At 55.4% G+C, this 14,996-nt stretch overlaps 1 protein-coding gene across 2 annotated transcripts; it reads right to left on the reverse strand.

Annotated features, from left to right (window-relative positions):
• On the reverse strand, positions 1–8,694 carry DTYMK (deoxythymidylate kinase). Of its 2 annotated transcripts, none has more exons than XM_043877632.1 (5): positions 8,543–8,694; positions 7,429–7,537; positions 3,948–4,038; positions 2,396–2,593; positions 1–261 (listed from the first exon to the last, which is right to left on the reverse strand). In XM_043877632.1, the coding sequence occupies exons 1-5, from the start codon at positions 8,670–8,672 to the stop codon at positions 151–153; spliced, it is 639 nt and encodes a 212-aa protein (XP_043733567.1). In that variant the 5' UTR covers positions 8,673–8,694; the 3' UTR covers positions 1–150. The 2 variants fall into 2 exon arrangements, with proteins under 2 accessions (XP_043733567.1, XP_043733568.1); XM_043877633.1 differs by having other exon boundaries at positions 2,396–2,521; positions 8,543–8,672.
• Between the last annotated feature and the right edge of the window lie 6,302 nt (positions 8,695–14,996).

A 14,996-nucleotide genomic window follows, 5' to 3' on the forward strand; every position in this document is an offset into this window, starting at 1 on the left:
CACCGTCTCCACCTTGTCTTTATTGATGACGTCTGAGGACATGCTTAGAGTTTCAGCGACCCCAATGCGACCGCTGGACGCAGCTGTCAGACCTCAGTGAGGAAAGCACAGTGATTTACAAGCATCTCTGGGGCACAGGTGGCTGGCCTCCTACGTCCACAGCTGCCCCAGGGGCCTGTGCGCGGCGGCCCGGATGGCGTCCTCAGACAGCGCGCGGATCTCCCGGTGGACGTCCTCGATGCTTCTGGAGGCGTTGACCGTCTGTGTGGGGCAGGGGACACCAGGCGTTAACGTTGGCAGTGCACGGGCTAGTCCAGGGGGCACGGCGTCGGCTCCTCACCCTCCAGCCTCGCCGGGGGACCAAACCGCTCCGCGCTCTGTGGCAGCCCCGTGGCCTGGTGCCAGCAGCGGACGTGGTGAGGGCAGCACGAGCCCCCCCCATGGCTGCGCCTGCACCGCCCGGAGCCCCAGGCAGGCCTGCGTCCGCTGCTCCCCACCTGCAGCCCCGGTGAACGGCACGGGACCCTTGGTCACCGGGGAGCCAGCCCACAAGGAACCACTCTCCACCTGAGGGCCACGTACTGGGCACACAGGGCGGGCATGCCCGGGGCCCCTCCTTTGCCAAGGCTCAGCCCTGGGCGCACCAAGAGCCTCTTGGCAGCCGCGGGGTGGGCAGCAAACTCTGGACAAGCCCCAGGAACAGAGGCCCTCAGACAACCGCAACCCCCACATGGGCCTCAGAGGCGGCGGCCCCAGCCGCTCCTGCGTGAACGCATGCATGTGCCCCGCGGGCCTCTCCACAGAACGGGACTGGGGCCACTGCAGACACTGGGCCAGGGAGGCCCAGGATGAGCCGAGACCATGACACCTGGGACCAGAAAGGGGCCAGCATGAAGGGGCCTCCCGGAGGCAGACCCGGGCAGCGTGGGCCTCGGACGGTGAGGAAGGCAGGTTGCTGCTGAGTGAGCCCTGCACACCAGTCTGTGGGCGCTGGGGTTTCACGTGGTCTCAAAGCCCCTCCTCAGAAGAACGCAGAGGGACGTCACCGTGAACCACCTGACTGAGGTGCAGGTGAGCACGGCTGGAACGGACATGCTGAAGGCGGATGCCCCGTGACATGGCAGCAACCACCCAGCAAAGGCGACAACCTGACTCCACGCACGAAGTCAAGCTAAGGCTCAGCCACGAGGAACCTGCGGGGCCTTCAGAAACACCGAGGCTGAGACGCTCAGAGGAAGGAGAGCAGCCACGCGCCGGGCACCACGTCCGTGCTTACAAAGCTCAGCGGGGGGACCCAGCATCTGGGCCGCGGGAGAGGACCCATGTGAACGACCCAGGTCCACATGGGACGACGTCAGGTACTGAAACTTATTGTCAAATGGTCCCCGGAAGAGTTCCTTGTTAGACTTAAAACTTTTCTCTGTCTGTTACTGCTTTAAAGATGTCAAAAAAACTAAATTAAACTTTCAGATCAACAGGAGCCAAGACTCCTATGAGGGGACCTGCCCTAACGAGGAACATCAGCGAAGCTCCTAGAGCTCTGGGAACCCAGCTGAGAAGACAGCTTGGCAGAAAGGCAGCCACTGGTCCCTCCCTTCCCCGCTCCTGATGCTGTGGTTTCCTGTCTTGTTCCCAGCAGGTGCTGAAATGCAGTATGAATCATGGATAATCTACACCACGTAGAACTACTTAAAAAGAAAACCAGAGAGGGACTTCCTTGGTGGTCCGGTGGTTAAGGCTCTGCCTTCTACTGCAAGGGGCTGAGTTCCACCCCTGGTTGGGGAACTAAGACCCCTCATGCCACAGGGTGTGGCAAAAAATAAAAAATTGGTGAGAACAAATTGAAAAAAAAAAAAAAGGAAATGAAGAAAACCAGAAAAAGAGAGAACTCTGGCATTCAGTAGCTGATAGAACCGGCCAGCAGAGGGCAGGGCAGTTGAGGCCCCACACTGCAGCCTCTGCCTGGGGAAAAGCACGCCCTTCCCTCCAGCCCTGAGCATCCAGAGACACACGGCAAGGTCAGGTGTGTGCTTTAAACCTGCACAGGGAGCCCTGGCCACACCACTCATCAGGGCAGTTGGGAGGCACGGACCAAGCGCAGGGAGATGCACGAGCCCAACTGGCAGGCGTGCGGCCCGTCGCGCCCATGGATGCCACCTGCAGGGAGGCTGGAGACGGGCCAGGACTGGAAGTGCCCTGAGGCCGTGGGGACCATGCAGGAGGTGGCGGCTGGGGCAACGGGGATGGCCCCTGGCCCCCGCGGCCCAGGGCTGGAACCGTGCTCAGGGCATGGGAGGCCCCTCGTTGGACCCAGGCCTGCTGCACTGCAGCCCCGACTCCCCTGGCCTGGCAGCGGCCCCTCCTGCACCAGCCCCAGGGCCCAGGTGGCACTCACCTTCCAGGGCAGGCTTGGGTCTGCCAGGAGCTGCTGGAAGCGCTGCAGGGCGCGCTGCTGGAAGGGGCCACTCTCATAGCGCTCGCGGCCAAACTCGCCCCGCACCGCCGCCTCCGCGAGCTGCAGCTGCAGGAAGACGACCAGGTCGGGCTTGGGGAGGCCCACATCCGGCTGCTTACACCAGTCCAGGGAGAAATTCTGCGGACAAAGAACCACCCTGAGAGGGGACCAGCGTAACGTGGTCTCATTTCTGGTTCCAGATTCACCAAGATGGGGGAGAGGGAGATGGGATGTGTGGGGAGAATTCTCACACGACAGCGGGTGTCCTTTAGGCCTCATGTGGTTTCTCTCTTGAGACTGTGTTCCGTCCACAGGACGCCCCAGGCCCAGGACCCCACACCCTCCAGCCAAACGGCAGCCAGTCCACGGGGCTGCAGCAGCCAGACCAGGATGGCCCCCCGTCCCGAGGAGGGAGAGACCCACAGCCCTGGAGACCCTCGCCAGTGCCCTGCGTGCCCTCTGTGGCACGTCCCCTCTCATTCACCCTTGCAATTCTAAGAGCAGTGTTTCCATTCTGGAGGAAACCCCAGGCAGTGTGTGACCCACGGCCACACTAAGGCCTGAGGGTTAGAAGCTAACTGTGGGCTCAGAGCCCCGAGCACAGGCGGAGGGCACCTGTCCACCCTTCCCGAGCCCATGAGACGTTCACAGATGGAGCCGAGGGGCAAGTACCTCGGGAGGGCTCTCCTAAAGGAGGGCCCAGCTGCTTGTGCCGGAAAACAGGCAGAATTAAAGGGTCAGCATTCTGCAACCTTTTGTGAATTAACCATAATCAGGGACTGTTGTAAGACACCATGCCTTGACAGGAGCCTTGCAAACATAAACTTAAATGTTTAAATAGAAGGAAACAGAAGTAGAAACCTATATATGGAGCGTCAAGGGACATTTCAAGAATGGACCTTAATTAGCCAAACCCTGGTTCAATCTAACTGTAAAAACCTAAGGTGAACAGACAGCATCTGGGCACTGACTGAAGACTTTCGGGGATGGCTGCCCACTCGCCGGGCTTGGGACGAGGGTGTGCAAAGCTCTCCTGGGGATGTGCACCGAGGAGCTCACGGGGGTGGACGCCGTGCCTGGCGGGTCACGGAGATGAGCGCGCTGAGGCGGGTGCTGGAGCTGGGGGTGCCCTTTCTCTGCTGGGGTATGTCTGAACATCCTAAATAAGAGGCAGGACAAAGCGCCGTGCGGTCACACAGGCCGTTGCACCTGTGAAACAGCAGCTCCCTGGAGTGGGGGTTCGGGAGAATAGCACCCCAGATACTCTCACCGTCTCTCCTGAAAACAAGACGCTGGATGAAATGGGTCTGCTCACCGACCCCCTGCGTGACTGATGTGAAATGTGTCGGCCGAGTTAAAACTGCAGTTGTATCGGTGTGGACAACCCGCAGCTACAGAAGAGGCTGCTCGTCCTGTCCGAGTGACCGGGAGAACAGGGGGTCAGAGAGCCCAAACGGGGTGCAAACTACACACGGGGCCAAGTGGCACTCACCTCCTTGGCGCTGGTGAAGGCGACTCCGGAGAAGGCATATCTGTCCACGACCAGGGTGACGCCCTGGCTCAACTTCTCCTTCATTAACGGCCTACAAGAGAGGGAAAGCCTGTGAGCCCCAGTCCCAGCTTCACAGCTCCTGAGTCTCAGGCTCAAAGCGTCCTGAAGACACAGTGCAGCTCAGACACCAAGTGGGTGCAGGGCCGCACCCAGGTGGCCACATGTAGCCGGGCTTTCATGCCCCAAAGCTCTGGATCTTCTCCCCAAGATGCCACGTGGGCAGCCCAGCAACGCCAGGCACAGAAAGGCAAGTCCACCAGGGGCGTGCACACAGCTGCTGCTGGCAGAGGCGCAGGGGCAGCTCGGCCGTCAGGCACAGGGGCCAGGCCCTGCGGGCAGGGAGAAGCTGGAGCAAGGGGAGGCAAGGGTGGACGCGGCCTGGAAGGGATGACAGACGCTCGTGTCCCCTCCTGGGAGGCCGGCCGTGGGCAGCGGGGGCCGAGGATGTTCTCCACAGGGGGCCCGGGGGTCTCAGGAAGACGGGCACAAAGGCCGCACCATCGCCAGCAGCACGGCCCGCTGATGCCCGGCGCCAGAGGAGACGGGCTGGGGGGGCCTCGAACAGGGAGCGGGCCCCTCACCGCAGCATCGCTCCTGAGTGCACACTGCTGACACTCACAACCTCTGGAGCCCGCAGGCAGGGAGCCCAGGGCCGAGCACAGGACGCCCCCGACGCGTCGCTGACCAGGCCGAGCAGAGCGCACGGGTGGGACCTCCGTGCTGGGCGGAAGGTGAATCCAGACAACAGGCACCCGCCGACCTCAGAAACCAAGGGGGCTGCTCACCCACAGTGGACGGCAGCGAGCTTTCTATGTGACTCTGACTCTTAGAACCATTTCATGTCTCATGTATTCAAAAACTGAGGTCAACAACGGGGAGAAAAAACCTCCAAATTATACACAAAGTTAAATGAACCTACCCAGATCCCAAAGGAAAGCACAGCAAGAGGGAAAAGCACGTCTGAGACATGTGCACACAGACCCTGTGTCCTGCTCTAACCACTGAGCTGCAGCCACCTCGAGCTCGACCAGGCTGAACGCAGATGAGGTGGCGGTTCTGAAACCACCCCATGGCGGGCAGGACACAGCCAAGTGAGTAGAGCCCAGCAGAGCCCGAGGCGCCGGACGGGAGAGTCGGTATCAGGCAGACGTGCGCAACGTGAGCGTGCACTCCAGAGCAGAGGTCGGCTGCTAAACACCTCTCACCAAGAGGACAGCAACCGGTCTCAGCTACCGCAGAAGGCGCGGGAAGCTGGACCCGTCAGAGGGGCGGGGGAGCCAGCCTGAAGAGGTCCTGCAGGCCCTGTCTGGGACAACCTGAGCAGCAAACAACGAACAGCAGAGGTGGATGCCCCACTGAGTCCACGTGATGGTGGACGGACAGACAGCAGAGCAGGAGAGCTCTTTACACAGAACCTAGCTGGTCCATGTAGGAGGAATGAAGACATCAGAGAAGCAGTGACCACCTCAGACAGGGCTACTGTGTGCTACGCCACTCAGCCGTGTCCGACTCTGTGACCCCAGGGCCTGCAGCCCGCCAGGCTGCGCTGTCCATGGGATTCTCCAGGCAAGAATACTGCCGTGGGGTGCCGTTTCCTCCTCCAGGGGATCCTCCTGACCCAGGGATCGAACCCAAGTCTCTTGTCTCCTGCAGCGGCAGAGGGTTCTTTACCAGCAGTGCCACTGCGAACCCAGCGGTCAGCTTGACAAGAGTGTTTTTACACAGTATTCTTGACAGGAAGAAGCCACTCAGTGGAAGAGCGGAGCCGGCAGCCCTCTCACTGAGGAGTCAGGGGAGACCACCAGTGATGCCTCAGTGGGCCTACATGGGGACTCCTGGCCTCGAGAGGACCCACGTCACTTCTGTGGTAGCGTGGCCAAAGTGCAAGCCCAGATCCACTCGGGAGGAAACACAAACCCAGCATTTCACTAACAGCCCACGATCTTTAAAAAGAGAGCAAGGGTAAAACAAATGTGACAGCATGTTGTTAAAAGCGAGGCTTGGGAAGGTGCTGCTGAACTGCTACGGAAAGCAAGAGAGAAAGCTTACTGCTAGGAATAAATCCTTGGATGGCCCTGGAGGACCAGCAGGTTCTGACAGACGGGGAGGAAGTGGAGGCATTAGCAGAACACAGCACTGCAGGCCAAGGGGCACTCTGCCCATGGCACTGCCCAGGAAGCTCTGGCTGAGACGCCAGGCAAGACTGAGGTCACGCAGCTGGCTGACGACGGTGCCAGACAGTGGCCCAGAATCCAACCTGTCAGCCAAGGACTTCCGTGGGTCAGAAAAATTGATCTGATGGGAGTGGCCGGGGTGACCTGAAGGGGACTTGTGGCAGAACAGACTGGGGCGCACAGGCCGGCACGCCTGGACAAGGCCAGGGCTGAGGGGAGCGGTCCTGTTTCTCAATCTAAACTGACCTGACGTTATTTTCTACTAACCCACAAAAACCAAAATCAGAACACCCAGGTCAAGGAACCTTAGATGTGCTAAAGATTCTAAGTATGGCCTCACTGGGACTTCCCTGGTGATGCCAATGAAGCGAGATGGTTAAGACTCTGCGCTTCCACCTAGAGGGCACAGGTTCAATCCCTGGTTGGGGAACTAAGATCCCACAAGCCTGAGTGCAACCAAAAAATAAATTAAGAACAAACAAATAAATGTGGTCTCCTTTTCATCTAACATGTGGAGGGGGTAGGCCTTTCCAGACAAGACCCTGGCTCAGCCAAGGCCAGAGGGAGCGCGGTGCCAGCCTGCTTGTGGGAGGGTGCCAGGCACAGCCTCTCGTGCACCCACCAGCAGGTATCGTTCCATCCATGGTGGAGCAGCCTTTCTGGACAGCAGGCTGCAGGAACTGAGAGGAGAGCGAAACGCAGATCGCGAGGCAGTTAGGAAGCACGCCGTGAGGTGATCTGTCCACAAGGACCCCGTTTATTCGTGTCAGAACACCTCCCGGGACACACATGTTACTGACACACACGTGTGCAGATGAGAACAGAAGCACCTGGGAGTGTGCCCCACAGGCTCTCTGTCAACAACTGTACTGGGTAAAGAGGGATCCCACCAAGGTGATGTACAACAAAGAGGGGGCGGAAGAGGGCAAACCCCAACAACTGTCAGCCTCACTTAGTGACGTGTCACACTGGTTCATTCAAGACATAACTAAGAGAGACTCCGGGTGGGGGCGGACGAGCTAGGGATGCTCTGTATGTCTCCATCAGCTTTTCTGTGCATTTGAAACAACCTAACGTCACAAAAGGAGTGGGGTGGGGGGTATTAACTAGAGCTTTGGGGATCTGTGAGTAAAAGAACGTGTAAAGGTACAGCCTCCAGCGTGACTCTCAGCCACTCAGAAACAAGAGCCGCACTGAGTCACGGGGGAAGTATAGAGCAGGGAGGGTGGCAGGGCCAAGGTGTTTACACATGTTCCCAGCGGTTCGCAGAGAAGAGCAGGTGCACCGAGTGATCCTCCACCTCGCTTTTCTTTTCCAAGTAGGAGCTGAGCAGCTTGCCAATTTCAGTTGATCTTTCTAAAACAAGAGAGAAAAAACACAGAAAATGAGATCAGGCTCGCCATGGACATTAAGAGTTTGTGCAGAACTTCTGGCCCTGACCCAAGTCTAACTTTGAAGTTTATTTTACTACAACTTTGGACAAGCTTACACCTTTACCTGAGGAAGGGCAGCAGTGTGTAGACACTGGGATAAACAAAGCTTTAGGAGGAGAGAACTCAAGTAGGAAGCAGCAATCAGAGGCAGTGCCAACCAAGGGGAACTGGGTCCAGGACCTGCCTTGACACCAAAAGGATTTTTAAGTGCTGCAGCCCATAGTATCCGAGGTTCTCTGTTCCTGCAGTCCACCAACCCAGGACTGTGTAGTACTGTGTGTTTATTGAAAAAAGGTGTGTGTGTGTGTGTGGACCCGAGTAGTTCATACCTATGTCATTCAAGGGTCAACTGTATAAGATTTGTAGACTGTCTGGCTTAAAGATTAGAACAATAAATATTCAAGGAAGCATTTTCCCTCCACTGCTGTCGCCGTTGGTTTGTAAACCCTGAACTTCTCTTGAACACCTAAGTATTGATGATATTCTTACAAGCGTTTTCGAGACCAATGTTTTACGTTAAAAATTAAAAGTATGACACAAAACCAGTCAGAACGTAAACACTCAAGGGTGGGCGGGCGGAGGAACCCCAAAACAAATCGGAGACTTGGGTTACAAAGCAGCACCAGGAAACTTCTGGGGGTGACTGTCATTACTCTGGCTGTGAAGACGCCTTCTGGTCTGTACACGTACTGAGACTCACCAAACACAGGACCTGACTGACTGCACGTCAGCCGCGCGTTAATCACCACAGACGTGTCCGGCTGAGGCTCAGGGGCCACAAGGGCCCTGCGCCCCGACCCGCGGACCTACGAGGGCGGGCCAGGCCCACGAGGCCTTCGCTTCCCACCCTCCGGGCCCGGAGGGGCCCTGGGTCGCGCCCCATCCCCGGCCCCCCGGAACCCCGCGCTCGCCCAGCCGCCGCGCCCACCAGGGAAGCGCAGCAGCTCGGCGCGGTGGCCCTCGGCGCACAGCGCGTCCACCAGCTTGCGGCTCTGAGTGCTTTTCCCCGCGCGGTCCACGCCCTCCAACACGATGAGCGCGCCACGCCGGCCCGCCATCGCAGCGTCTTCCCGCCACCACCGCTCCAGACCGCCCGGACCGCCCATTGGCCGTGGTCGTCTGCGGCGCGCACGGGGATTGGCTCATGCGGGCCGGCGTCCGCGGCGCGCACGGGGATTGGTTTATATGGGCCGGCGTCCGCGGCGCGCGCCGGAATTGGCTCACGTGGGCCGGCGTGCGCGGCGCGCGCCGGGATTGGCTAACACGGGCCGCCGTGGCCGGATTGGCTGGGACTAGTACGGCGGAAGCGGCGCGACTGGCCTGCGAGTGCCTCTGTCGCATCGCCTCTTCCGGGCGAGAATGTCGGCGCGCAGTGTCCCGCGCGGGCCGCCGTCGTTGGCGCGGGTGTCTGCTCTTCCTGCGAAAGCGCGGCTGCAGCCTTGGGGCCTTCCCGTTGCCCACTTCTCGACGGCGGGAATCTTGAGGGCGAGCGGCTCGGCACCCGGAAGCGCTCCGTCAGGTTGGCGGCTGTCCTCCTATGGGCGCGAACACTGCCTTTCCGTCTAGCGGTCCTGCCTTCAGGGCTTCGTGGCCTTCGACGGCTCGTCCCCAGGCATCCTCATGAGGGGGACCGACCTCAACCTAGGGGTTTGGTGCGGACAGCAGCGTCAGGCCGGTTACGTGCTGGGAGCCGCATTTCCCAGAACTTACTCTGGAACGCTCGGATTGGCCGCGGAGAACTCCGGAGACGGCCAGAAATGTGGCCGTGGAATTGAGGGCTGCCCTCCGGGGAGTCCTCGAGAAGCGCCAGCTCCCCAGACTAGAGGCGGCCGAGAGCTCTCGGGGGCTGGGGTGGCCACGGACCCCGCAAGCTCCAGACGGTCCATCTCATGTTGGGGCTGAGGTCGTGGCAACAGTTGGCCTGGCTCTCCGCCCCCACCTCACTTGTGCAAGCCCCTGATTTCGCTGTGACCCAAGAACACCTGTGGTAGCTTTCCGTTTTCCTGATGGGCCCTTACTTGATTAGGTTGTGGATCCTGGAAGGGTGGTAGATTGTTACTTCCAAGGCTTCCTTCCTTGATGTTGAGCTTGTAGAGTAACCGGAGCTCACTTTCAGGAAGAAAACTGTTGTGCAGGTAACCCTCCCACCCCCCAACTTCCAGTCCCCAGTCTGAGAACCACATGTGCACAATTAGGGCTGCTTTTTCACCCTGGATCCTGGAATGAACACAGACAAGCTACACCAGGGCCGCTGACGGGGAGCACCAGCCAGAAATAAACAACTGTGAGCTGAGTCCACCGCGACTTTGGGGTATTTTGTTACTGCGGTACAATCTACAAGAGGTCACTGATACACTAATAGCACAGTATTGCCTTTGATTAACTTGTTTTGTTCTGAAACTTTAATCTCCTTGCCTTCAAAAGGATGAAGGGCTTACAGTAGGGACCCTCCTGAGGTTGGACAGCCTTCTATCACATCACCAGGCTGACAGGCAGGAACATGGGCGGTACCTCAGCTTGTGACAGCTCAGCCTTCCTGGTCACCCATGGAAATGGGGACAGCCTGGCTGGCCTGCCCCTGCATGCTGGGGAGCCGTGGATGCCCTTTTAATAGCAGGAAATACTGAACTAGCAAACGTAGAGTGAAATTTCTTACTTAGTTAAAAGAAGCAGCACTCAGCGACTGAACACCAACAGCCAGAATGCCAGCCTCACTGGCTTAAATCATCCGGATAGCTAGTTATCTCACATAACAGAGTCCAGAGTTAGGCAGCCAAGAACTGTTTCTGCTGCTAGTGATCTCAGATGCTGGGTCAGCAACTCACCAGTTCTCTTAGCTTGTCCTTCAGCCACAGGGTGACTGCGTACCTCCATGCATCTGGTCCTGACCTCGCATCCCTGACACACGAGTAGGAGAGCCTGGGCATCTGTATGTCCAGTTCCTCTGTTCCCTGCTGCGCTGACAAGTCTCAAGACTGTTTTTCAGCACAGTCTGCCCTAAGCAGTGCAGGTCCACCAGGGAGGCCTGACGGGCACAAGCGCATCTGCTTTGTGCAGGAGATCCCAGCTAAGGTGCCAGGCCTGCATCTGCGTGGAGGCAGGTGAAGGGAAGTTGGTAATTGCTGAAACTGGCCCAGGGGCACATGGAGTCTGTTAGGTTCTCTCTGCTTTTGTGAGTTTGAGACTTTCTATTAAGTAGAGGCCTTATAGCCCTGACTGTACCTGTTGCTTAGTGATGCACCTTCCATCCCAGGAATCTGTCAGTCTTCACTGCTGTCCATCAAAACCTCTTCCTGTCTCAGCTGGGTTGCGAGAACAAAATGCCACAAACTGGGTGGCTTTAACAGCACATTTTCCTCACAGTTCTGGAGGGCCAAGTTCGAGGTGCCAGGAGGGCTGATGTCTCCCTCTGGGTTGCACGCAGATGACCACTTTCTCACTGGGTCCCCACATGGCCCTCCCGCTGCACAGCTGCGGAGAGGTCTGGTTTCTCTTCCTCAATTATTGCTCAAACACAGTCACACTGCGGGTTCAGGGATTCAGCCTGTGAATTCTGAGGGGGGCCATTCAGGCTGCAGCACTCACGTACTTGCAGAAGGAGATGCGCTGGGCGCACCACTGCCCCATGGGACGCCACCTCCCAGCCCTGCCCGCAAGCAGACGGCTCGGTGGCTAAGTCCCTGCCCGGGAGCCGCGGGCACCGTGCTGTGTCTCCTTCACACGGCAGACTGCGCCTCTGCCTCTGCCCCCAGCCCTGTCTTCGCGTTTCTACTTGACTGGGAAGACAATGGCAAGGCCCTTTGAGGGCAGATGCCACAGTGGGAGGAGTCCGGGTCCCCGAGTGACCCCGTGGAACATGGCTGCCTGCTGCCTGGACTGTTCCGGAAGAAGTAAAGTTCCATCTTTTCTGTGCTACTGAGTTGGGTGGGTTTCTCTGTTAGAGTAGCTTAGCCTTACCCTCAGGCACTGGCTCTCAGGTGGGGGACATTCTGACCCTCATGACTTGGGGTGCGGGTCTGACAGCATCCAGTGTGAGAGGCCCAGGGTGCTGCTTGCCCCCGACAAGCACAGGAAGAGCCCCCCCCCAGCACAGGCCTACTGGGCCGAATGTCAGTAGTCCCCAGGGTGAAATCTGTTATCAAAGATTTATCCACAGCATACAGAAATAAAAAGCAGGGATGAAAAATGCTGCCTGCCGTAGGAGTCAACAAAGGATGTGGCAGCTGTCAAGCCAGCAGCGGCTGCAGCTGCCCCTGAGAAGCAGGATCCTGGCCGCAGAGAATTAAGGCGCACGCCAGAGGAGTGAGTCCAGGGAGCCCACATTTGCATCTTCCCATACACATAAAAGCGTTAAATCGACTCACTTGAGACGTCTGGTTAATCAATAGTACTCTTTCGATGTTTTGACTATGTGGTTTTTGCTCAAAAACTCTCATGTATCCTGATTCCTTCCTTACCTCCTTGAAGCAGTCTCTCAGAAAGTCCTCCAGATAAAACTTAATTCTTAACGTTTAGGTTGTGCAGTTTTTTTCTTCAGTCTACAATAGTGAGAGAATCATCTCTCATCTTTGCAGTTTCCAAAATGGTCTTTGGGCTTCCCTGGTGGCTTAGTGGTAAAGAATCTGCCACCAGTGCAGAAGATGTGGGTTCAATTCCTGGGTCAGGAGGATCCCCTGGAGAATGAAATGGTGGCCCACTCCAGTATCCTTGCCTGGGAAATCTCATGGGCAGAGGAGCCTGGTGGGCTACAGTCCATGGGATCGCAAAGGAGTCGGACATGACTTAGCGACTAAACAGCAAAATGGTCTTTGTAAGAGAATTCATAAAGTCTTCTTATGTGAATGAAAGAAAACAGACTGCTTGTGTCTTTGATATGTGAAGGCCACTACCCTTTATTTCTCCATAGCTGATGGTAAAGAACATACCGTGAGAGAAAAACTACAAATAGCCAACAAATTGTGAAAATCTGCTTAGCCGCGCTTAAAATTAAAGGGACACAAACACTGAGGTTCTTTTTTTTCCCCTATCATGTTAAACAAAGATAATAAAGCCTGATGAAATCTAGGGTTAACTGAAGTAGAAACATACTCAGTTAAGTGTCAGTTTAACTGTCCCCTCGGCCAGTGCATGTAGAAATACCAGCACTTACAACATGCCCTCTGAGCCAGCAACACACTTTCTGAGCATTAATCCTAAAGAACTAAGAAGACAATGTGCTGATCAATAGGGCCACAGCAGTGCTACTCCTCCCACTGAGAGGTGGGGGTCTCCTTTCCCCTCCCCTGGAGGCTGGGTTGGCCCCAGGGACTCACTTGACCAACAGAATGTGGTGAGGTGTTGTCTTGGGATGACCCAGGTGAGGTCACAGTCTGGCAGCTTCCACCAGGGCGTCTCAGAACTCTCTAGAAGCTCTGGGCTGGAGAGGCCACACTCTAGGTGCTCTGGTGCAGGTACCAGTTGAATGCTACCTTCCAGTCACGCTGGAGATCTCTATCGTATTGCACAGAACAAAACAATAACCCAACTGAGCCTTACTGGGATGCCTGCCTCATAGAAGTTTTGAGTTCCAATAAAATGTTTCTTTTAAACGACTAAGTTTACAAGTATATTATGTAGGTAGATAACTAGAACAGACAAATACATACAACTATATGAACAAATGTTCACCAGAACATTTATGGTAATGAGAAACTGGAAACCCATCAGAATATTGTTCCTCTATAAGCAGCCTGTTATTATGGTACAGTAACCCAGTGAAATACATCTAGTAACCAGGATGACATAAAACTGAGTAAAACGTGAGATGGTTGGATGGCATTGCCGACTCAATGGACATGAGTTTGGGTGAACTCCGGTAGTCGGTGATGGACAGGGAGGCCTGGCATGCTGCGGTTCACAGGGTCGCAAAGAGGCAGACATGACTGAGTGATTGAACGGAACTGAACTGGCCAGAATTTGCGAAGAATATTAAGTTAAAAATGTAAATGGTAGAAAAGTGGATAGTATGACTCACCAGTTAAGAAACCCAACAGCTCAATTTTAAAACTGGGCAGAAAATCTGAACAGACGCCTCACCAAAGAGACATACAGGCAGCAATATGCACGTGAAAAGGTTCCTAACACTGCATGTCATTGTTCAGTTGCTAAATCGTGTCCAACTCTTTGTGACCCCATGGACTGCAGCACGCCAGGCTTTCCAGAACTGGAAATAAAAGGAGATACCGCTACACGTCTTTTTGTATGGCCCAAAACCAAAACACTAACAACACAAAATGCTGGCAAAGATGTGCAGCCACAGGAACTCTCACTCATTGCTGGTAGAAATACAAAATGGTACAGCTCATTCTGGAAGACCGTTTGGCAGTTTCTTACAAGGCTAAACATTACAGTCTGATCCAGCAATTATAGTTCTTGGTATTTACCCAAAGGAATTGAAGTGTGTGCACACAAAAACCTGAACATATATGATTATAGCAGTTTTATTCCTAATTTGACAGAACCTGGACTCAACCAATAGGTGAAGAATAAACTGTGGTACAATGAAATATTCTTTAGTGTTAAGAAGAGATGTGCACAATTTCCCTTTTGGTCCAATGGTTGATAATCTGCCTTGCAATAGAAGGGATCTGGGTTCAATCCCTGGTCAGGGAAGTAAGATCCCACCTGCTGTGGAGCAACAGTCTGCTTCCTGCAACTACTGAGCCTGAGAGACACAACTAGAGTCTGTGCACCGCAAGGAAAGATCCCACGTGATGCAATGAAGATTCTGAGTACTGCAGTACTTGACGCAGTCAAATGATTTTTTTTTTTTAAAAAGCAGCAGCTGTCCGGCCATGAAAAGGACTGGAGGAAACTTAAAATGCATATTACTAGGCGAAAGAAGCTAATCTGAAAGGGCTACACATTCTATGATTTCAACCATATGACATTCTGAGAAAGGCAGAACTAGAGACAGCGAAAGGATTAGCGTTTGCCAGGGGTTCCCCAGTTGGGAGAAGGGAGAAGCAGCTGATTTTTAGGGCAGAGCAACTATTACATTTGATACTGTAACATAAATGTACAACACAGAATGAATCCTAATGTAAACCATAGACTTCTTGTTGTTGTTGTTTAGTAGCTAAGTTGCGTCCGAATCCTTTGTGACCCTATGGAGTGTAGCTCGCCAGGCTCCTCTGTCCATGGGACATCTCATGGCAAGAATACTGGAGTGGATTCCCATTTCCTTCTCCAGGGGATATTCTTGACCCAGGGATAGAAGCGGAGTCTTCTGCATTGGCAGGCAGGTTCTTTACCAGAGCCAGCAGGGAAGCCTTAATAATAATGTACCAATACTGTTTCATCAATTGTAATATATGTGCCCCAGTCATGGAAAATGTTCATAA

This window comes from Cervus elaphus, chromosome 20, assembly GCF_910594005.1.
Source record: "Cervus elaphus chromosome 20, mCerEla1.1, whole genome shotgun sequence".
In the NCBI taxonomy this organism is placed as follows: domain Eukaryota; kingdom Metazoa; phylum Chordata; class Mammalia; order Artiodactyla; family Cervidae; genus Cervus; species Cervus elaphus.

What these genes read in the sequence shown, in the direction of transcription:
- DTYMK (XM_043877632.1), bottom strand. Translation starts at nt 8,672, where the DNA reads ATGGCGGGCCGGCGTGGCGCGCTCATCGTGTTGGAGGGCGTGGACCGC. An exon ending in CCTTCACCAGCGCCAAGGAG is followed by an intron (nt 2,594 to 3,947) that starts GTGAGTGCCACT and finishes CTTTGTCCGCAG; the next exon opens with AATTTCTCCCTGGACTGGTG. An exon ending in ACCCAAGCCTGCCCTGGAAG is followed by an intron (nt 262 to 2,395) that starts GTGAGTGCCACC and finishes TGCCCCACACAG; the next exon opens with ACGGTCAACGCCTCCAGAAG.